Source organism: Jaculus jaculus, chromosome 1, assembly GCF_020740685.1.
Source record: "Jaculus jaculus isolate mJacJac1 chromosome 1, mJacJac1.mat.Y.cur, whole genome shotgun sequence".
In the NCBI taxonomy this organism is placed as follows: Eukaryota; Metazoa; Chordata; class Mammalia; order Rodentia; family Dipodidae; genus Jaculus; species Jaculus jaculus.
In genome coordinates this window covers 281576275-281601207 of record NC_059102.1, presented here as the reverse complement: position 1 = coordinate 281601207, position 24933 = coordinate 281576275, and the positions used below count along the sequence as shown (strand labels likewise).

The window sequence follows — 24933 nt, the reverse complement described above, 5'->3', positions numbered from 1 at the left end:
ATGAGCACCATCTAGTGGAAAAAATGGTTACTAAAATTACAATGATCAAAATTACAGTGCTTATTTATTTAACAAATTCACTAATACAAATGAGGTAAAAATTAGCAAAATGTGCAAAGGAAAATAAACTCATCTGACAGCAAATGTAAGTATTTTCATCCATGAAATGTAGCTGTATATAGGAGTTTGTGTTATTAAATATTGTATAATCTTATTATATAAAAATATTCCACAGTGGGATGTGGGTGTGTATGATTCCCTTATTTAAAAAAATAAATTAGAACAAAGTATTAACTTGTTACAAAACCAAATAATAAAAGTATTTTATCAATTAATGCAGTAACTTAAAATATTAATAATAATAAATATTTAGAACTTTAAAAATCTAATGTGTTAAATTTTACTAATTCAATCATTCAAATATCAGAATAGTTATATCTCAATTAAACAGAAGACAATATCAAAACATTATCAATTAAAATCAGTAGTAATGATAGGCAGAAATTGTGACGTATAGCTGTGTTAAAACACTTGGGAGTCTGAGGCAGGAAGATTGTGAGGTGGAAATTAAACTGGCTGCACATCAAACCCCATCACAGAAATAAATAAATAAACAACTAAATTATAAATAAATAAATTCAACAACATGAAATTATTAGTTTTGTGCTAAATGTTATATGTCACCATTATTCTTTTGAAAAATGTAATATTGCATGAACAAATATCATTAATTTGTACTTTTTACAAATATGATACATGGAAAAGAATAAATTGTGAACATAGGGTATTATCACAAATCATCACATTCATCCATGCCAGAAAGTACCTTTTCAGCATCCCAGAAAATTTCTACAGATCTCTTCCAAATCAATAGCTTGTACATTTTCTTTAGGGAAAGGAACATATAATATCCTCATAGCCATGGTAATTATAGTTTAATATTCACAGCCTATCTATGCCTGTTATTAGTGATTTGAATGAGAGAAATTCTTATAGGCTTATTGTTTGAACACTGGTCCCCAGCTAGTGGCACTGTTTTGGAAGGTTATGGAAACTTTAGGAGATAGAACCTCCGTGGAAGTAGTGGGTCACTGGAGGTAGGCCTGGGGATGTTATAGCCCAGCCTCATTTCCTGTTCTCCTTTCCCTGCTCTGGACTGCGGATCACTACACCCAGCCGCCTTCTGCTACCATGACTTCCCCACATGATGGACTGTGTCTTCTCACACTGTAAATGAAAATAAACCCTTCCTCCCTTAGGCTGATTCTTGCAGGTATTTGGCCACAACAGTGAGAAAAATAACTTAGACACCTGCCTAAGACACTTAACATACATTCGTAAATTTAATATTGATGCATTATTCCTATGACATTTAATGCAACTTTGTGTGTATTCCATTAATATTTTCATGCTTATTTTGTATCTTGATGTAATATACCATTGCATGCCTTTAATATGAATATTTATTCTTTTAACTATTGATGTTTCGGTTTTTACTTTTGACTACTAGCAATGTTGCTATGATTGTAACCATACGTGGAATCTGATTCACACGTGCATGAGGATATACTTCTAGTGATAGAATGGCTGGGCGATAGAGAGTTGATATGAGTAGTACATTTGTCTCACTTCCAAACTGATAGACTGAATCCCTAATCACTAATGGGGTGGGATTGACCCTAGCTAAGACAGCAGCCGACCTGCAGCCTCTCTGGGAGCTGCTGCCCTCGCTGGGCTTATTCTGGTGTGCAGCTTCCCGGTTTTCTTCCCACCGTCAGGTCTTCATGCTCAATCTTTCCCTACAAAGGTGGAGATTTTTTAATCTTTTCATCAATTATCAATGCCATTTTTATATGCATAAATTTTATGATTTTAATTTTTAGTTTGACTAGTTTCCCACAAGTGTTTGGGCACACAATTTTTCTCTTTGGTATTTGATCAGATCCTTTGTCCATTTTCTCCTGCCCCACACTTTTCTAGACTGGTAAAGCTTCAATAGCATGGGTAGTTTTCTTACGTGGGTCCTGTTAGAATTGTCTGGTGAAACCAAGTACTTCTATACTGGCCAGTAGTGACAGTGACACTAATATTCCTTCTGTCACTTCCTCTGCTCCATGGTGCCTGGTGATGGTAATGCCTCATCTCTTACTATTTATCACCTTGCTGAATCTTGAGCCTCCCCAGTTGTCACCATCATCTGTGAAACAAAGTTTTCTATCCGAAAGTATGGACAATACTAATCTCCTGCTATACACTTAAATATTTAGAGAATTCTTAGGAGAATTCTTTGATGTATAACGTATACATTTAGCCCAAGAGCACTGGGACTTCCCACCTACAGCCTGTGACTTTTTAATCTGTAGATTTTGACTTAGTTTCCACTATCAGGTATAAATTCTCTCCATGTACCAGGTCTCAAATCTAATAAGAATTTGATTACACCCCAGATTAACTTGGCACTAACATACTAGTGGGTACAACTTGCTTGGCTGGTCAGCTGTATAGCTTGCTGGATCCTCTGCTGGTGAAGGTGCTCATTCTCCCTCAATAGCATGCATAGCATTTCCCATCACTCTGCCAGTTAGTCAACAGGGAGGGAGGAGGCTTCCAGCTCAGGTCCAGCTTGATTTCTCAGTGTTCTGTCTTCAGTAATAGGATCTTATCATCTACTTCTGGTGAGTAATCAAGTGCACTGGAAATGGCCTGTATTGTTCTCTGGGGGTGAGGGAGGTGATCGTGAGCCTCCCCAGGAACTCTAGGAGTGCCCTTCCCCTAGCACTGATAGAGTCTTCAAATATCAATGACTTCTGGGGCAAGCTTCCTCTATCACAGCTGTGTACTTCTGACCCATCACAGATAATCACTTATTTGTTTTCTCCTCCCCCCACTCTCTCTCCATCTTAATCAGTCTTGCCAGGATTATAATAATTTTATTGATATTGTTTAAAACACATCTTTTAACTTAATTGATACTTTATATATCAATTATTTTTTCATTAATTTTTTAACTGTTTATTATTTACTAGTTTCATTAAAACTACTTTTCTAACTTTTTGAGAATGCCATTACTTTCCTAGTTTTAACACTTCTCCTATAGTTTCATTAGAATATTTTATGTGATATATACATACATACACACACACACACACACACACACACACACACACACACATACACACACACACATATACAGTTTCATCTAAATATTTTATGGAAATTTTGTAAATGGAGAATTTTATTATTCATTTCAAAATATTCCATAACATTTTTTGTGATGGTTTCACTGACTCACTCACTGAAAGGGATTTGTTAATTTTTATACCCTTTATTATTTTTCTTGCTATTTTCTGGAATTATTTTTCTTTTTAATGCATCATAGGGATGTTTCTTTTTATTTGGGGGGAATGTTTTTCTTATAAAATTGTTGGATTTCAGTGTCTTGAAACTTATTTTAACTTGCAGTACCATATAATTTATATCCATAAAGATTTTATTTATTTATGAAATATTTAGTGCAGCATTCTCTGTATATCAGTAACATTTTCTACATAATTTCTCAAAATGTCATATCCTTATGAAATTTTCCTCAACTGTCAAGTGAGGAAATATCAGCCCATAACTATAATTTGGATTCACCCACTCTATGTATTTGAGACTTTCTTTAGCATATGTTCCATGATTAAGGGAATCTATCTTTTCTACTAGTTGAACTTTTTGCCATTATGAAGTGATGTTTTAAAAATATGTGATGATGTTTCTGTGCCTTGAATTATATTTCACTTGGCTACATTATAACAATACTCACTTTATTTTTATAATATTTTAAATATTCTCGTTTTCCAATCTTTTGTTGGACATCATCTGTAAATAGCATTTATTACTGTTTTATATACCTAGTTTGAAAATATCTGACTCTTTACAAAATATTTTATTTATATATTTTTGAAATACACAGAGAGGGACAGATAGAGATATTATGCAATCCAGGGTCTCCATGAAGTCCAGATGCATGAGCCACCATGTGCAACTCCCTTATATTGGTGCTGAGGAATCACACCTAGGTCCTTAGGCTTCACAGGCAAGCACCTTAATTTGATCCATTTCCATACAACAAAATTAAAAATGCAATTGAGTTAAAATCCAAAGTTCAAAAAGTATATCTGTATTTGATTCCCCTTTATGATCATGTCATCTTTTGGGTTGGTTAATTTTTATTATTTGACCTTGCTCTTCAAATAGGCTGAAAATTTATTCCAAAGAAATTTGAGGGGTTTTTATTTGTTCTGTTTTGTTTTTAGTGGCATGTTTGTGGGTTTTAATCTCTTACAGTTCTGTAGTCTGTTTACACTGGTTTACAGACTTCTCTATTGACATACAATTTTAAGCATTAAAAATATCAAAGCCTCAACTTGATTTCAGACATCAAAATTTTCTGTTACAGACTTAGTTGTTATATTTACTATTTTCCTGAAAGAAATATGTTTTCTCACTGTGTTTTCAAGACTTTTCTGCTATTTTTCATTTTAGAAGAACCCAAATAAAGGTTTTCTTTGGCAAGTACAGATTGAAGATTTAGATTCAAATCTGAGTTCATTTCTTCAAACTTGGGCAACTGAGCCATTCTTTCCATAGTGGCTGCTTCTATCCCTTCTCTCTTCTATGCACGGGACTTCAGTTGGGCATATACTGTCCACTTGGCTCTACATAGCCATTTCTTTACTGTTTCTTTCTATTTATGCATTTTCTGGACTTTGGTTTTGATATTTCTATAGTAAACTTTCTTCAAGTATAATAAATTTCCTACTACATCCACTTGACCATTAAGACCAGGTCATGAATCATTAAGTCAGATAGGAGTTTGTAATTTTAGGATACCATGTTTTAAAGTTATTCTATTTTGAATATTTTTGTAATTTTACTCATTTTCCCTACAGTTCCCTTAAAATACTTAAAACATCTAGTCCAAAGATACCGATCTTAACTCTAACACCTAACCTGAGATTTTGATTTTACCAGCTATTTGCTATTCATTTTCCCTGCATGGTTATATTTTTCTACCTCTTAGCATGTGTTTTAATTTTCATTTAAAGTCATACATTTTGTAGAAAGTAAATGAAGTGACTAAAGTCAATGTAATTTATGCAAGAGCATTGTTCTTTTTAATCCAGCCATGCACCTAACTCAGTTCATCCCTGCTCATGCTTGCATTTGAGTCAGTCCACTTCAGGTTTCAAGTGTTTTAAAGAAGAGGTGTATGTGTGCGTGTGTGTATGCATGCATGTGTATGTGTTTAAACATATAACCCAGTTTGACTCTTCTCACTCCATCCTCAAAGAATAATAAATTTATCTGCCTCCCTGCATGCCATAGATGCATTTCAATAGATATTTTAAGTATTGTTTTGTTTTTACAACTTGCAGAGTGTAAAGGACCTCCTCCAAAACAAAGTGCAGAAATTCTCACAGGTTCTTGGCTTGACCAAACCTATCCAGAAGGCACTCAGGCTTACTTCAAATGCCGTCCCGGATACAGAACTCTTGGAACTATTGTAAAGGCATGCAGGAATGGAGAATGGGTGGCTCTTAATCCTGCCAGGACATGTCGGAGTAAGTATTCTATGTCTGTTAAAATTACAAAAACTTTAATGTTGACATACTGAACATCTTCTATTCTAATAATACAGAATCTCATATTGTAACAAGGCAGAATCATATCACTACTGTCATTTAAACATGGAACATCACTGTTTTTAGAATTTGACAAAATTTTAAAAAAATGAATCATAACTATCTTCAGTTAAATGTAGTGTGATTATTTTCAGTTTGTTTTGTATCTAATACTGTCCAAATATCCTTACCCTTGACTCCTACTAAGGTTGGTTTCTATGTGTCACATACTAAACTGTGTCTTCTTTCTGTGCATTAGAGAAACCTTGTGGACATCCTGGAGATACGCCTTTTGGTTCCTTTAAGCTTACAGTTGGACAGCAGTTTGAATTTGGTGCAAAAGTAGTCTATACATGTAATGATGGGTATGTCATCAATATTAAAAATATTGAAGTTATAAATAATAACTGTACTACTTGACACTTTAGTATGACTGTATTTTTCTATGAATGTTTAAAAATAATATACAAGTACCTTGACAAATTAATCTGTGAGTTAAATGTTTATATTTGGATGTCATCATAGTCTCTGTAACACTGAAAAATTTTGACAAGTTATAACTACTATGAAACAGTGTGGTTATGAGGGTGTTAAAACAGCATGTAAATATATTTTAACTCAACCAACAAGTCTTTACAATAGTCTATGATTTGCAAATATTTGCTTCATGTGTTAAGGACAATGGAAATTAGTTTTTGGTAAATATATTGGAAAAACTTTATAAAATTTAGGGGTAGCATAATTTATATTTGAGTCTTAATACCACTTATGTGTGTAATTATTAAGGTTTATATGATATGCAAATTACTCTCGCCCGATGTATCTTTAACACTTGGTCCTTTGGTCAACCCCTGAGTTGTCATGGAAAAACTCCATCCCTGTGCCCTTCATTCCCTATGGTTTTTCTCTAGTTTACAAGTTATTTTCACAGGAAATTTCATAGATAATAAAGATAGGATAAGATCTTTACTACATAAATATAAATAGAATCAAGAAATTGCAAATGGAAACTTTACTTTCCCTTGATTTATTCCCTGATTCAAGACAACAAATCATAAGAGTTTAAAGGCTTTGGAGAAAATTCCAAAGAATTCCAAATTACCAACCCAACATTCCATTTCTGTATGTATTCCTTAAAGAATCACTTCACTTCAATCGTCTCTTACAAAAGTAGAAACTTTTTTTGTGTATGTGGAATTGATGGGAGATATAAATATAAAGAACATTTAAAGGTTTTCAAAGAAATCTTGGGATAAAGAAAATATCCTAGCTGGGCATGGTGGCACAAGCCTTTAATCCCAGTACTTGAGAAGCAGAGGTAGGAGGATCGCTGTGAGTTCAAGGCCACCCTAAGACTGCATAGTGAATTCCAGGTCAGCCTGGGCTACAGTGAGACCCTACCTTGAAAAACTAAAAAAAGAAAAGAAAAGAAAATATCCTAAGTTATAAGGGTTTACAATTTAACCTGATTCCTGATTGAGATTGCCAAACATGTTTTTAGGCTAACATTCAATCTCTATAGTTGATCTTATTACATAGAGACAAACAGGCTAATACTACTTTGACCAGTGTTTTACAATCTTCTCTGCTCCAGGCTAGCTTCTCGTCTTTTTAGATATCACCCTTACTATGGCAAAGGAAATCAGAACTCAAGTTTGTCTGTCATTTTACTCCCTCAATCTCATAACATAATGTTTATAATTTGGTGAATAAATAAATTACTTATGGCTCTCTTTAACTTATCTTTGCTCCCTCATGTTATGTAAATTAAGAGTAACTCTGATATAGCCCAATGACCAAAACTCAGTATTAGAATTTACAACTGAACTTTTTCAATAAAATCACTGATATTCCTCAGTGAAATAAATTCCTGAAGTGATCTAAGATGAGTAAACAGAAGTAACTCATGTTAATGTAAATCTTTATTAAGGGAAGTTTTCATGTTTAAATAAATACAAACTTTTTAAGTATTTTCAAAAAAATGTGTGCATGTGTGTGTGTGTGCACGCATGCCATGGTGAAGATCATGTGAGATCATGTGAGAACAATCTCAAGGTATCTGTGCTCCACTTCTTCTAGACAGTCGCTTCCCAATGCAGAGGAAGTGCTAAGCAGTAAAGGACTGTTAAGCAAGCTGCCCCATGAGCTTTCTTATTCTCCTCTTCCCACCTTCATTGTTATATCTTCTTTGGGATCACAGATGAATGCACACCATTTTGCATACAACTTTATGTATGTGTTGGGGATTTAAATCCAGGCTTGTGGGCTATGCAAGCCTTTTGTCATTGAACCATTTCTATAGCCCCAAGAAATATAAGTCTTTTGACCCAGTGGTAGAGAGCAATGGTGAGAAATATTTGTTTTTGACCTCTTGCTTCTATTTGTTTCCTCTGCTGAGTATACATTTAGTTAAGGATTATTTGACAAGGTGATTCCTTATAAGGTATCAGTCTTCTTACAGATGGGTGACTGAAAAGGTTACAGAGGTTCTCCTTTTCTGATGTTCTGCTTGTCTAGATGGTAGAGATATGAGTTATTACATTTCCCAACAACCAACATGGGCACTCTTTTTCTCTTCCTTTTCCACTCCTTCTGTGTCTATGGTTTTTAAATTTTAAAAAATGTCTGAAGATTCTTTGGAGAATGGATAGGTCTTTGGAGTAGATGCAAAATATTAATGAGGAAATTTTCCATTTCTATTCAAAAAGAGTTCATTCTACCTAGAAAGGTAGAAAATGATTTTCATATAGATTATTTTGTTTAGTTTATGAAGAGTGTTCAACATGTGCCCCTAGATAGCTATGTATGTGGCCCAACACAAAATTGAGAAGTCAATTAAATATTATGAGGTTCTTCTTTTCCATTTTTTTCTAACTTAATTGCATTGTTCTGGTGCATGAACTATGTGGATGACAGCATTGTATCACAATGTCAAGTAGAAATGCATGTTCTCACAACCTGTGGGCAAGTGGTTGGATACCCCTGGATATCTCAGGACAGTTCTTCATCCAGTGTGGCCCAGAGAAATCAAAGATTAGATATACGAGCTAGTACACAAAGTACTGACTTAAGACTCTTTCCAACAGTCTATTCAACTGTTTTGTTTTTTTTTTTTTTCTTCAGTTAACAACCAGGAGCAAGTCAAAAATGGCAAAAGAAACACAAGACATTTCTAATAGGGATTTTTACTTGTGTGATGACTAGAACAACCATTATTTTCACATGAAGGAAACCAATGTCCACTTGGAATTATGTAGAAAATAAGAGAAGGGGGAGAAGAGGGAGGAGCAGAAGAAGGAAGGGAGAACAAGAGAAGAAAGAGACGATTTAAGAAGGAAGGAGGCAGGATAAAAGGAAAGAGAGAAAGAATGGAAGGAGGAAGAGAGAGAGGAACAAAGGGAAAGAAAGAAGAAGGGAGGGAAATGAAGAAAGGAAAGAAATGAACATTCTGTTAATTCCCAGTGACATGCAGTTTATGGAGGAAATCAAAATGATGGCAAGCTTAAAATTGCATAAGAACACATGACATCTCACTCCTATTGTATTGTTGGGTTTCCAGGTATCAATTGTTAGGTGAGATTGATTACCGTGAATGTGGTGCAGAAGGATGGACTAATGATGTTCCTATATGTGAAGGTAAATGAATATCTGATTTATATGTATACTAAATTACCAAAAGTTCTAGCATAAAAATATTCCTAAAATTACCTAATTTTAAGCAAATTGTTTTATAGTGTCTATTAAAGAAAATAACATATATTTGTTTTGTTATAACATTATTTCAGATTTCTAACCAACTAAGTAAGAATTCTGGGGCTCTACTTCAGTGTCAGATAGCTAATATAACATGTCTGAGACCCTGGATTTAGCCCTGAGCATATTCTTCCCAGCATATCAAAAATTTACCTCATATAAACAGAGCAATTAGGATGTAACCTGACATGATATAATAATCAAAATATTGAATGTAAGTGCAGCTAAAGCTCATTTTTGTTCTTTTAAGATTAAAATACATATGAGCATCACTAACCTCATTAAGAGCAAAATTTTCCACTTTGTTAATGAAGTTCTTCTCTAGTAATAACCGAATTTCAGTGATGCATGTTAATCATAACAGCAGCAAATGTGATTCAAATACCTAACCACAATTCATCACTCAGGGAGGTTGTGCTATAAAATCAAAAGGAAAAATTAGGAAACACCTCTGTCACTTCTTCCTTATATGTGGAGTAAGCAGTGGGGATGAAAACATGAAGAACACGTTTCTAAATTTAGGGATAACAGTCCAACCCTAAAGTCATCATGGACATAAACGGATCAACCCTAATAGTGTGTCCTATGTCTTTGGTATGCAATTAATGAAAAGCAGAAGGGTGTAGATAGGAAGGAAAGTGAGGAGTGAGAGAGATTGTGATGGTCACTGAATCCTATAACTACAACACAAGGGAGGATTTTCATCCAGAGAAATGAGAAAAAGATGTTCAAAGGGACACTTACTTCAAATTCATAAGGTTTTATTAAATACTGACTTTAGGGTCACTAAAAGAGTCTGCTGAATCAATATTGTGGGTGATAGGGATGAAAAGTTTCTGTAGAAGTCCATTGCATCCAGAATCTTCTACAGGAAAATGAAATTTGAATACCATCACCATAGGAAAATTTAAAATGTTAGTTTAAAATTAAAATAAGTATTCAAATAATTTTAAACACTGAGATGAATTAGAAATGAAAATCAAGGACAATTTCCCTTTTGGAGTAAATATCATCAGGTTTGCTCTTATATTCCTTTGAAATATTATTATGGGGATAAGTATATATTTTGTATTTAGTTACGCTTATTAAGTATTTAGGGAAAGTTTTACCAAGTATTTGAAAATACAAATGAACATCCTTTGTATACTCCTACAGAAACAGAAACATATGACTCATGTTATTTGGGCTTTATGTTTTACAAACAAGCCTACCAAATGTTTCTAAAGTATTTAGAATATTTTTCCTAGTCTTACCTTGCTCTGATTATTTTATACACAAGCACATTTATCATGAAGTATGTTTCAAATTTGATTAGTAAAAGTTATATTTTTTTCAGTTGTTAAGTGTTTGCCAGTGAGAGAACCAGAGAATGGGAGAATTATCCGTGGTACAGAAGAACTAGACAAAGAATATTATTTTGGACAAGTTGTGCAGTTTGAATGTAATGCAGGTTTCAAACTTGAAGGACCTACAGAATTGCATTGTTCAAACAATGGCCTTTGGAGTAATGAAAGCCCAAGCTGTGTGGGTAAGATTCACTTGTTTGATGTTTGAATGATTTTTTCAACAAAAACCATACATTGCAAAACAGTACCCATTGCATTATAATTATTATATAATTATTTGTTTGTAAATAATTATAATTATTGCTAATATTTATGAAACATGCACTATTTCCCTATAATTGATCAAAACTTGAGTCATCTTATTTTACCCTCAGAGTTGTCATATGATTTATATCTCCTTATCATCTCTACTTTATAATTAAAGAAACCATACTTGCTTAGATTTCTATGGAATAAAATTTATGATTTAAACTTAAATTATTATTTGTCATCAAATTCAGTCTAAGTTCATGGTACAATACTCAGTATTTACTCTGCATGTCATAATATTGGCCTCCCAAATAAACAGCTGTTTTGGACAGCCAAAGATTTATTTCCACTGCTATATCATGACAATGTAATTTTAGTAATATTAAGAAGAGGTTATTTGTTTATATATGTGCTGCAATGTTACTATGACGGTTACTGACTTTAATTGAACCCACTAAACAGACTCTTGCATTTTAGGTGAAGCTCTATAATAAATTGTTAGCAAACATTTCATTCATTTCTTTAGTCATGATACTTATGACTTAACTTTTTTTATTAAGTAAAACTTGTATGGACACATCTAATGTACCATCATTTCCATCTTCCCTGCCTCTATTTACACTGAGGGACCTCCATGGTGGGATTGCTGGTATTTACCCTAGGGCTGCTGGTTACGGGATGTGAGAACAGCAGTCATTGCAAGCATGGGGTGGGGCGGGGTAGGGGGGCAGTGCCTCTGGACATTCTCTTGCACTCTGTTGCTCTTACAATCTTTCTGCAGCACCTCCCACAAATTTCCCTGAGCCATGGTGGGCATGTTGTAATTCTACTTTTGTGCTGTGCCCTCAGCAGGTTCTGGATTTCTGTTGTGGTGTGTTTTGAGTATCCTCAGTTTGTGTCTCCATGCCCCTGCGCTGGTTGACAGGCTCGCTGTTAGAGCAGTATGCTCGATCATCTCGCCAATTCTGTTTTCACCTGGGTCCTGGCTGATGTGAGAGGAGGAGTTTATCTCCTTGCTCTAGCTGACTTCTGAAGAAAAAAAAAACCCACAGATTCTCCAAATGATGCTGAGATCAGCATAGATTTAATAGGATAAGCATTATTAATTGAAAGATATTTTGATGGTGTGTCCTCACTTTTAGCTAAAGACTAGTGTGAGCTTCTTGCTGTAGTCCATGATTTTGGTCTCCATACCAATTGATGGTTTTAGTTTTTGTAATAAAACTTGACAAACCTTATGGTGGTGAACTTAACAGTACCACATTTTATTTTACCAATTGTCTTTGGAAAAATATTTCTGCTTTTCTTTTTCAGAGATAGGCTCTCCCTACATAGCTGTGGTTGGCCTGGAACTTGACATGTAGACCAGGCTAGCCTTCAACTTGTATCTCTCTCCTAAATGCTAAGATTACAGGCATATGCCACATGCCTGGACCATAGTAATTTTTAAGAGATTCAAAATTCCCACAATGTTTATACTTTTCTATTCTAATCTATACTATAGAAATATATATATAATTTGCTTCCTTAAGAACTCTTTGTAACAAACTGGTTCTTTGCAAAAGTGATGATCCAGTATTTATATTCGTTGAGGCAAATATCATATTCATTAAAAGATGGGATTTCCATACCTCAGTTAATTATATATTGAAGGCTTCCTGAATTTCTGGTGCTTAACATGAATCTTAAAGGGACCATGCTGTATTCTCAGATGAAAATAAGGAGGGAAAAGCACAGTAGCCCCAGGAAAGCCCTGGAGAGGAACATGGAAAGACAGTGAGGTGTCCATGACATAAAGCTGCTTTCATGCTGGAAAGCCTTAGTGCAGGATGCAGACAGGTGATATAAGTCTCTACCAGTCCTGACAGGTGGTGTGTTAGGCTTAATTAACTTGGTTTTTCTTCAGACTGACTTGACAGATGAGAAAGATTTCAAATGACCATTTGAATTTCCATTGAGGTATATGTAAGAAAAATGGATTTGGAAGATGCAAAGAGAATTTGGAAATCATCACCATTGTAACAATCCCAGTGAATGATAGTTGAGAGAAGTACTATTAAAGATGATGGCTAGTGTTTCATTTGTTTATTTTTCTGATGATCTGTGTTTTGACTGAAAACCTACATGTACAGAGAAGATGCAAAAGCAGAAGCCCATTACTTGGAACAATTTTCTTAAAAAGATATTCTCCTAATAATTCCTCATCAGTATTCAGTGAAACTACTTACCATATAAGCCTATATATTCAGTTTCACATGAAGATTTGATAACTGTTACTGGTTGCCATTTATTTCGATGTTAACCTGCCTCATATTGAACATAATTCAAAGCATAATTTTAATATGAATTTTGACTTCTTTTAAAATAAATGTTTAAAACAACAAATAAATTATTCTGCAGCCAGTCAAGTCAAATCAACTTTTGTTTGGTTGACTCACTTGTCTAATAGAAACAAGATATCTGTGTTTACATAAAATATGACTTGTTCAAAATTGTTTTGTTCATAGTGAATATCTTAGAATTAATTTCTTGCATTCAGAAATTTCCTGTACAAAACCAGAACTTAAAAATGGACTTGCTATGTCACAGAAGAGAAGTTATAAGGAGCATGAAAGATTTCAGTATCAATGTAATCCAGGTTATGAATATAGTGAGAAAGGAGATGCCATATGCACTGTTTCTGGGTGGAGTCCTCATCCTTCCTGTGAAGGTAATGTTACTTTCATCTTCTCTACATTTTACTACAAAATTATCATTAATTTAATCATGAATCTTCTTTTTGTGTTGCTTGAACTCAAAGCAAGAGTCTTGCATTTGTTAAATAATTCCTTTTACATTGGCCTACAACCATTAGTGCAATTCTTTTAAAATATATTATATATTAATATCTTTTATATGTAATAATATATAATCTATATTAAATGTAATATATAACACATATTTTAAAATATATATTTATGTATATTAATATATAACATATATAAATATATGTAAGTATATATTTATATATCTTTTTATATATTAAATGTAATATATATTTCAAATTATTATATATATGAGAAAGAGGCAGATAGAGAGATAGAGAATGGGTGTATGAGGGCCTCTAGCCACTTCAAACCAACTCCAGTTGCATATGCCACCTTGTGCATCTGACTTTATGTGGGTACTGCAGAATTGAACCTGGTTCCTTTGGCTTTGCTGGCAAGGGCCTTAACCACTAACCACTAAGCAATCTCTCTAGCCTAGCATAATCATTTTAACTAAGCAATTTATTTTCTAAACAATATAGTTCCATTTTTATAACATCTAACTATTAGGAAGATTATATGTACATAAGACAGAGTCCATTTTCAGTTTATTTGGCACAAGCATTTCATTCCTAGGATAGAAATAAACAGGACGTGAGGGTTAAATGTCTTACTCATTCACTAGTCCATGGTCACAAACCACTTCTCAAGCTGAGCTACAGCTACCATACACTTTTTCATTCCCAATAATTTACAATTCTTTAACCTAAAACCTAGCATTTAGTTTTAATAAGTTATATTAATAGCAGATAAGGGAACTCTGTATTTACAATTGAGTTAAGGGGAACAAAGTCTAGATATGTGTCTAGAACTGGCCTGATATGAATCAATAATGACCAAAAGAAAATCTGAATTTCCCTGGGCTTTGTTATTGAAGATTGTGAAACAGACTGGAAGAGTTCATCTCAGCTGTGCACTTTGTCTTCTCAAAACGAATTTGCAGAGTCATGTTCTCTTAAGCCTACTTTGTTTTAAAATGTATGTTTTCAAACTCTTATGACCTAGAAGAGAATTTAGATAGGTAAACAGTTTAAAAAATCATACCATATGAACAGCAAGGAGATAATGATGTCGGGAACAGTCCAGAGAGATTTTCACACACTTTCAAAGAGTAATGATATAATTTCAATGAAAGCTATTATAATGATTGCATATAATGTTTGCAACCAGGAAAGGTGCTATCATATACGGAGCAATACTTAAAAATGTGCTTTTTACAGATTTTGACACAATGTGTGTGGGGGGAGGGTTGATAAGTGTTGAACTTTTAATAGTGCGTTGAACCTTAAATTATGATTTATAATTATGAATTAATTATGTTTTATGTATGCCTTTAGTAAGTTCTTTTTGTTGTTATTTTTTCAAAGTAGGGTCTCACTCTAGTCCCAGCTAGCCTGGAATTCACTATGTAGTCTCAGGGTGCCCTTGAACTCACAGTGATTCTCCTACCTCTGCCTCCCGAGTGCTGGGATCAAAGGTATGTGCCACCATGCCCTGCTAAATGAGTTCATTTTGATTTTATACTTTTAAATATATTTTGACTTTGGCCTATAAATAGCTCTATGGAAAAATCTTTCTTCAAAATTGAGTGTACTCAATGTAAGAAATTGAGAACTCATTTCATTTAGATATATAATTTAATAACATGCTTGTTTGAACATATCTATGACTTTAATTTCTTTTACTTTGTAATTTAGTCACACTTTAAGAAAATTCTCTATCACAAGCCAACTCTTAAAAGTTCAAGAATGTATTCTTGACGATCCTTCCTCCCCTAGGGACAGGGTTAACTCAAAAGACACTCTCACAAAACCATTAACAGTTGAATATAAATACAAAGGCACATATATGTATTTGTTTCTACTGAATATGTTATTAACATATTATGGTAACTTTTAAACTTGGAGGTATTTTTGAATGCCATCAAGAATATAAAAGACAACAGTTGGAGGGCACACACTCATATGATCCAGCTGTGAGGCATACATATTCACTTAATACAACACCTATAAGTCTGCAAGATAGAATTTTCTAAGATAGTAGTAAGTACAACTGTGAAAATCTAGGGCAGCGTTGAGAGACACTTTGGGAGATAAAGTATAGAAGGCATAGGTATGTGCAAAGGTCAGAAATGTTCCAGAGAGTGAAAATTAAGACAATGACCTAAATAAAGTACAGCAAAGCAGAGGATGAAGATCCAACAAGAAATAAAAATGAGATAGATTATAAAATAAAATTATATGAGGAGGAATAGGAGAGCATACAAGCATAATATGTTAGAGAACTCCAGAAGCCTGTGGTCTAGAGAGGCAGTTATCTCATCTTTGACTTCTTCAGTTCAACAGTTAAGAAACTCAAAATATGCTGCAACTACTGCAATCAAAGAATTAACATGAGTTTCTGGATGTATAAATAAAAGCAAATTGGTGACATTTGCTTCAAACAGAAAGGGATATAAAAAGACTGACAATTATCCTGAAGGAAGACTCTTCATAATCATACCTACTGCATACAAAGAGAACAATGGTAATCAAAGAAGAAAGAAAAGTTCGGGTTATATATGAGGAGGTCATTGCCAGATATGATATCAGGAAGTATGTGATGGATTTGATAAAAAGATAATTAATAATCGAAGAGGTACACATGTATCAAATGGAAAGCATAGTAAATGGAAACACCATTGATATATCCAGAATATGAAGATGTGCTCATTTTAATGTTATTTTGTTTTAATGACAACTGATTTCTATACTATTCATATATGCTTCTTTTCAGAAAAGAATTGCAATGTTCCTTATATTCCAAATGGTAGTTACTTACCTCACAGGATTAAGCACAGAAGTGGAGATGAAATCAGATACAAATGCAAACATGGTTTTTATCCATCACAGGAACAGATTTCACAATGTACAAGTACTGGCTGGGTACCTGCTCCAAGATGTAGCTGTGAGTTTCACTCACTTTTTAAAGTCCTTAATTCTGAAAATGTTTTCTCTTCAAAACGTAAAATTGAAGCTACAATAAAAGCAATTATTTCTCTTTTGTATATGGAAACTTTAAAGGGTTCCTTGTTTACAAGTAGCTGAGTATAAGTAACATGAAAGCCACATTTTGGAAAACTAAATCTCTTATTCTTTTTACACTAAAATTTAATGATATCTATGCATAAATGTACATTTTAATAGTTAGAAAAGTATTCTAAGACCTTAATTATTGGTTAAGAATATTGACAAATATCTTTACTATATTAGTTATTAATGCATTATGACAAACTTCCACATATTTATATCAAAAAACCTTAGATATCCCATTCTCCATGGGCAAGTTTCGGGGACTGAGTTGGCTGGGAAGTTTTACATCACCAGCGAACATTCAGAACATCACCACTGGCTGCATTAATCAAAAGGCTCCTCTGGGTTGCAGGCAGTACATCCAATATGGCACACTCATATGGATTCTGACAAGAAGCCCCAGTTCCTTATCATACGGCCCTCTTCATATGTTGCTTTTCGACAGCTGCCTCCAGAGTTACTGGTCAGAGAGATAAAAGAGGAGGCCTGGGATACATTTATGATGTGTTCATAAACTGTGACTTTTACCATGTCTATTCTTCAGATGCTAAGTCCAAAGCACATCACTACTTGAAGACAGTAGTGTGGAAGGATTTTTTTTGTGTGTGTGTTTTCTAGAACACACGCAGCAAACTGCAACTAGGGTCAAGTTTATTCTATTTCTGGCATGCTTCCTTTGACCTGTCCAGGCTTCTGTGTGTCTAAAAACCCATTCTTGTCTTTGGCAGTAAGTACATTATAATGGTATATCACACTTAATTAAATCCTTCATAAATGACAATGTAATAATAAAAATGATTGAGCAATGGCCTTTTGTAACTCATCTTTCTGTTTCTGTGACCAAACCACTAAGAATAAACAATGTTAGAGGAGGAAAGATTTATTTTGTCTCATGGCTTCAGTCAATAGACTATTAATCCCATGGTGTGGGGCCTGTAGCAAGGCAAAACTACATGACCTTGTGACATGCAGGAAGCAGAGCTGAACATGATATGACTGCATCCCAATATAGTGTTCCAAAGCATATCCCCAGTTACCTAACTTCCCCCAAATAGACCTACCTCCTGTAGATTCTATCATTGCTGAGTAGCACCATCAGCAGTGTTCTAAACCCATTATATGTGAGCTTTTGAAGAGTTAAAATCCTAACCAGAAATTTATGTAAATCCTAGTGCTATTTCCATGTGATAATGGAAGAGAATATTATCAATATGAAATAATTTTCATACATATAAGAATTATAATGAAGATAAGTTATCATTTATTGGTTGACTTCACAATATAGATCTACCTATTTACAACTGGACTAGCTGTATCCCAACTGTATATAGGTTTTAACAAAATTATTTCACAATGAAATGTCTCATATTCTTGTGGACAAGCTACAGAAACTAGTCATTTATATGGCTCATATGCCTTTAATTTCATTATTTAACTGGCCTGCTTGATATGTATAGTACTTTGTCTTACAAGTGTTTAATTATTCATTTGTGTCACTACATAGATTAATGGTTTGGGATAAAAGTAGTCTAGTCTAAGCATATAGTCATATTAGTAGAAGATAATTAATTTATCAAACAATTTATCTCTGATATGATTTTTCATTAAGATGAAATGTCACTTATGCTATTTTTTTGTTGTTGTTTTTGTTGCTGCAAGTGAAACCTTGTGACTTTCCACAAATAAAACATGGGAATATATATGAAGCAGAGAGACAAAGGCCATACTTTCCAGTAACCATAGGCAAAACATACGACTATTTTTGTTTACGTGGCTTTTTGACTCCTTCAAAGTCCTACTGGCATACTATTCGTTGCACAGCAGATGGCTGGGAGCCAAAAGTACCATGCCTCAGTAAGTAATTGTCTCTACAATTATAAATTATGCTTAATTCTTTCTAAGAGTGTAAAGGAAGAGCACACAAGTAATATAATGGAGTTCTACATGATAGAAACAAGGCCAGCAGAAGAGTTTTGTGAAAAAAAGACTCAGGTGTTCTCTTTTATAAATATCTCTTAGCCGGGTGTGGTGGCGCACGCCTTTAATCCCAGCACTCGGGAGGCAGAGGTAGGAGGATCGCCGTGAGTTCGAGGCCACCCTGAGACTACATAGTGAATTCCAGGTCAGCCTGAGCCAGAGTGAGACCCTACCTCGAAAAAAACAAAAAAAAAAATATCTCTTCATGAAAGTCACATGAAAAATAGATAAAAATATCCTTGTCATTTACATATTCTAATTATGAAAATTAATAAATTGCTTTCTTAAATTAACAGTTGATATTTGCATTAGTTTTTCTTAATTTCTCATTATTTTCAATAATCTTACTTAAATGTTACAATGATAATTTTAATTGAGTATTTTGACCTAATAATTCTTTCTTAAAAAATTTATCATTTTTATGGTGCCCAGGGCAATGTGATGTCTACTATGTGCCAAATGGGAAGTATTATTCATCATATGAAAGACCATATATAGAGAACCAGACTGTGAAAGTTGAATGCTACTCTGGCTACAGTCTTCCAAATGGCCAGAACACAATTACATGTACAGAGAATGGCTGGTCCTCTCCACCTGAATGCGTCCGTGTCAGTAAGTAAACTTCTGAGATTCCAAGATGTTCTTGAGTCCCTCAGACTCATCTGTATTAAGGCTTGTATCAATTAACTTCATTGTCACAGGTTTGTTTATGTATACATAAAATAACTTAAAAGACCTTGACAAGTTTATAGCAATATAAACCCACCTATTAGATACTAGTTAATACTACAGCATACTTTTAATATAATTTTTGATTAATTCATATTAGCTTGTACTTTGAATTTATGCAATCATCTGATTCAAAATGACTATAAAATTATAGCATAGTTAAAAATAAATATAATAGGACTTCCGGTTAAGATAGCAGCCTAGGTACCATGCCAAAGCATCCAAGGGGGGAAGAAAACCGAAAAAACTCAGCAGAATACACACTTTTACTAAAAAGTGACATGTATAGGAAATCAAAACGGCAGTGGAGAAGTAGAAGAGATCCAGAGCCCGCACAGGCTCTCAAAAGTTGCCCCAGCAGGTCCACAGACCGCGGAGGCGGCAGCACACCAGAAAGCTGCCAGGCTCAGCTCCAGATGAAGGAAAAGCCAGGTGAGGGGAGCTTCCACTCACACTGGCGCTCCCTGCAACTCTAGAAATGTAAAGGGAGAGCGTGAGTAAACAATGGATGAGCAAATCACAAAGTAGAAGGACACATGGAGCAGCGAGAGAACCAGAGCAGCTGTGGCTCCCCCCCCCCTTCCCCACCACCTGTGCCCAGCTCCAGTGAACAGAGCAGTGGTCCCGGGACCCGGCCACACCAACTTTAACCGACAGCGGGACCCAAGCAGCAGAGTCCAGCAGCAACATCAGTGGCTCCGGCACCAACAGCAGTTGCCCAGCAGCGGCAGATCCAGTAGTGGCAGCAGCATCAGTTTCAGAGGCAGCAGTTGCAGAGCCACCAGAAACAGTGGAGGATCCAGCAGTGGCAGCTAAAGCAGCAGCAGCAGCGGTAGACCCAGCAGAGGCAAGAGACCCAGCAGCAGCAGCTTTAGTAGAAGCAGCGACAGATCCAGCAGCGGCAGCTTCAGAAGCAGCAGTGGCAGTTCCAGCAGTAGGGGTGCCAATCTGCAGGGCCACAGTTGCAAGGCTCAGTTTGCCCCACAGGAAAATGCCCAGCTCCAGAAACCAGAACAGCAGCCCAACAACCCAGCCAGCAACTTGGCTGAGACCAAAATCATCCAAAAAGGTAACTGGGATTGATTGCACCAGGGAAGGGTCTCACTTGGTCACAAGCTGGCTTGGATCCCTCAACAGACCAGAAATCTTAACCTCTTTGTTGCTACAGGATCTGGTGATTATAATAACTACTCTTGCATAAATATTCAGTGCTGGTTTTGATTGAATGTATACAGTATTTAGTTAAATTTTAGAATCTACCTGTATTTTATTCCACTCAGCCTACTTGAATACTCCCATAGCAGGGAAACTCAACCCCTAGGAACACCTTTATGATACTCTGAGAGCCTTAAGAGCCACACCTAACAACTAAAGCTGCTATCCTGAAGATATATAATAACAAATCAATTGATACAGCTAAGAATACCCAGCTAGCAGGAAAATCCAAGCATTAACTTAATCCAAGATGCAAAAATATATACATTATAACAAAAGAAACACTAAAAAGCAAGACAATATAAATCCACCTAAAAGTATTAATGCATCAGAAATGACCAACAGTGAGAACAAGTTAGAGGAAATGCTTGAGATTTCAAAAGAATGATTGTAAACATCTTCAAAGAAGTCAAAGAACAAATCAAAGGAATCAAAGAAGAAATCAAAGGAATCAAAGAGGAAATCAAAGAAGATGCAGGACACCAATTTAATGAAATAAAGAAGGCAATACAAGACACAAATAAGGAAATAGATATAATAAAAAGAAACAGTCAGAATTACTAGCAATAAAGAACACAGATGATGAAATAAAAAACTCCATAGAAAATCTAACCAGAAGAATGGATGAAGGAGAGGACAGACTATCTAAGCTAGAAGACCAGAAGGTGGTAGATATAATACAGTCCAACAAAGAGAAAGACAAACTTATAGAAAAGTATGAGTGGGAATTTCCAGATATTCGGGACACTATGGAAAGATCAAATATAAGACTTCAGGGCATAGTAGAAGGAGAAGAATTCCACTCCAAAGGCATAGAAGGCGTCTTCAACAAAATCATAAAAGAAAACTTCCTGCAAATTGGGAAAGAGGTGCCAATGCAGATACAGGAAGCCTTTGGAACCCCAGAAAGACAAAACCTGGAAAGAACCTCTCCTTGAGATATTATAATCAAACTACCAAACACACAAACCAAGGAAAAAATATTGAAAGCAGTTAGAGAGAAAAATCAATTTACCTACAGAGGAAAGACCATCAGATTATTCAACACAAACTTTAAAAGTCAGAAGGGCTTGGAGTGATGTATTCCAAGTTCTGAAAGATAACAACTGTCAACCAAGGTTACTTTATCCTGCAAATCTATCCATTCAAATAGATGGAGAAATAAGGACGGACATTCCATGACAAAAGCAGGTTAAAGGAGTATTTGAAGACAAAACCAGCTGTACAGAAAATATTTGATAGGATCCTCAATGCTGAAGAAAAGGAAAAGGACACATATAAGGAACCTGGATAAAACAAGTGATACTCAAATGCTAGTTAACACAAGAAAGCAAAGGTATAACTGAAACCACAAAAAAAAAAAAAAAAGGCAAACATAAATACACAACTTTCAATATTATCTCTTAATATCAATGGACTCAATGCCCCAACCAAAAGACATAGGTTTGCAGACTGGGTTAAAAAGAACGATCCTACAATTTGTTCTCTCCAAAAAACTCACCATTCTACAAAGGATGGACATTTTCTTAGGGTGAAAGGTTGGAAAACGGTGTATCAAGCAAATGGGCATAGAAAGCAAGCAGGGGTTGCTATCCTAATATCTAACAAGGTAGACTTCAGTCCAATGTTGGTCAAGAAAGATAAGGAAAATCACTTATATTGATTAAGGGCACACTCCAACAGGAGGACATTACAATCCTACACATATATGCACCTAACATGGGGGCTCCCAAATTCGTCAAACAAACACTATTAGAACTAAGTTCACAGGTAACACCAAACACAGTGGTAGTGGGTGACTTTAACATCCCACTCTCATCAATTGACAGGTCATCCCAGGAAAAAATAAAAGAGAGGCATCTGGACTAAATGAGGTCATAGAAGGAAAGGACCTAACAGATATATACAGGACATTTTATCTAAAGGCTGCAGAATAAACATTCTTTTCAGCAGCACATGGAACATTCTCTAAAATACACCATATATTAGGACACAAAGCAAATCTTAACAAATTCAGGAAAATTGAAATAATTCCTTGCATTCTATCTGACCACAATGGAATTAAACTACAAATCAGTAGCAAGAAAGGCTATAGAGCATACACAAAATTATGGAAACTAAACAACACACTACTAAATGATGAATGAGTCAATGAAGAAATCAAGAAGGAAATCAAAAAATTTAAAGAGTCAAATGATAATGAGAACACAACATGCCAAAATCTCTGGGACACAATGAAGGCAGTCCTAAGAGGTAAATTTATAGCCTTAAGTGCCTATATTAAGAAATTCGAAAGGCTGCAAGTAAATGACCTAATGCTTCAACTTAAAGCCTTGGAAAAAGAAGAACAAGACAAACCAAAAACCTGTATGGGAAGAAATAATAAAGACTAGGGCAGAAATTAATGAAATAGAAACAAACAAACTAAAAAAAAAAAAAACAATCCAAAGAATTAATGAAACAAAGAGTTGGTTCTTTGAAAAGATAAAAAAGATAGATAAACCTTTAGAAAATCTGACCAAAAGAGAGAGAAGAGACACAAATTAATAAAATCAGAGATGAAAAAGGTAACATCACAACAGATTCCACAGAAATTCAAAAATTCATAGGGACATACTATAAAAGCATATACTCCACAAAGTATGAAAATCTGAAAGAAATGGATGATTTCCTTGATTTATATGACCCATGTAAATTAAATCAAAATGAGATTAATCACTTAAATAGACCTATAACAAACATGGAGATCTGAACAGTTATCAATAATATCCCAACTAAAAAAAGCCCAGGCCCAGATGGATTCACAGCTGAATTTTACCAGACCTTTAAGGAAGAGCTAACACCATAGCTTCTTAAGCATTTCCAGGAAATAGAAAAAGGAGATCTACCAAACTCCTTCCAAGAGGCCAGCATCACCCTGCTACCAAAACCAGGCAAAGACAGAACAAAAAAAGAAAATTACAGACCAATCTCCATTATGAACATAGATGCAAAAATTCTCAACAAAATATTGGCAAACAGAATACAAGAATATAACAGAAAGATCATTCACACTGACCAATTAGGCTTTATCCCAGAGATGCAGGGATGGTTCAATATACGCAAGTCCACAAATGTAATACATTCTATAAATTGGTTGAAGGAGAAAAATCACATGATCATTTCACTAGACACAGAGAAAGCATTTGGCAAAATCCAAAATCCCTTCATAATAAAAGTCTGACAGGGACTGGGAATAGAAGGAACATATCTCAATATAATAAAAGCTATTTATGACAAGCCTACAGCCAAAATATTACTAAATGGGGAAAAACTGGAAGCTTTTCCACTAAAATCAGGAACAAGACAAGGGTGTCCACTATCCCCCCTTTTATTTAACATAGTTTTGGAAGTCTTAGCCATAGCAATAAGGGAAGAGACACACATAAAAGGGATACAAACTGGAAAGGAAGAGATTTTTATCATTATTTGCAGATGACATGATTCTATACATAAAGGACCCTAAAGATTCTACTATCAAACTGTTAGAGCTGATCAAAACCTACAGCCATGTAGCAGGATACAAAATAAATACACAGAAATCAGTAGCCTTCATATATGCTAACAACAAACACACAGAGGATGAAATCAGAGAATCACTCCCGTTCACAATTGCATCAAAAAAAATAAAGTTCCTTGGAATAAACCTAACCAAGGAAGTAAAGAATCTCTACAATGAGAACTTTAAAACACTCAAGCAAGAAATTACAGAAGACACTAGGAAGTGGAGAATCATCCCTTGTTCCTGAATTGGAAGAATCAATATTGTGAAAATGGCAATCTTACCTAAAGCAATCTACACATTTAATGCAATCCCTATCAAAATTCCAAAGGCTTTCTTCATGGAAGTAGAAAAAACAATCCAAAAATTCATTTGGAATCACAAAAATCCTCGAATATCTAAACTAATACTGAGCAACAAAAATAAGGCTGGTGGTATCACCATACCTGATTTTAACCTATACTACAGAGCCATAGTAACAAAAACAGTGTGGTACTGGCACAAAAACAGACATGTAGATCAGTGGAACAGAGTAGAGGACCCAGATGTAAGCCCAAGTAGCTATAGCCACCTGATATT

General features: G+C 34.8%; 1 protein-coding gene across 2 annotated transcripts in view; it reads left to right on the top strand.

Annotated features, from left to right (window-relative positions):
- Nucleotides 1-24933, top strand: part of LOC101597401 (complement factor H) — a 96189-nt gene that overhangs the window by 14052 nt on the left and 57204 nt on the right. For both annotated transcript variants that reach the window (XM_045154151.1, XM_045154141.1), the window contains exons 2-9: nucleotides 5421-5606; nucleotides 5926-6031; nucleotides 9226-9302; nucleotides 10756-10947; nucleotides 13554-13724; nucleotides 16597-16767; nucleotides 18552-18746; nucleotides 19302-19481. In XM_045154151.1, coding sequence (XP_045010086.1) covers nucleotides 5421-5606; nucleotides 5926-6031; nucleotides 9226-9302; nucleotides 10756-10947; nucleotides 13554-13724; nucleotides 16597-16767; nucleotides 18552-18746; nucleotides 19302-19481 — 1278 coding nt within the window. The remainder of the gene's footprint in view (nucleotides 1-5420; nucleotides 5607-5925; nucleotides 6032-9225; nucleotides 9303-10755; nucleotides 10948-13553; nucleotides 13725-16596; nucleotides 16768-18551; nucleotides 18747-19301; nucleotides 19482-24933) is intronic.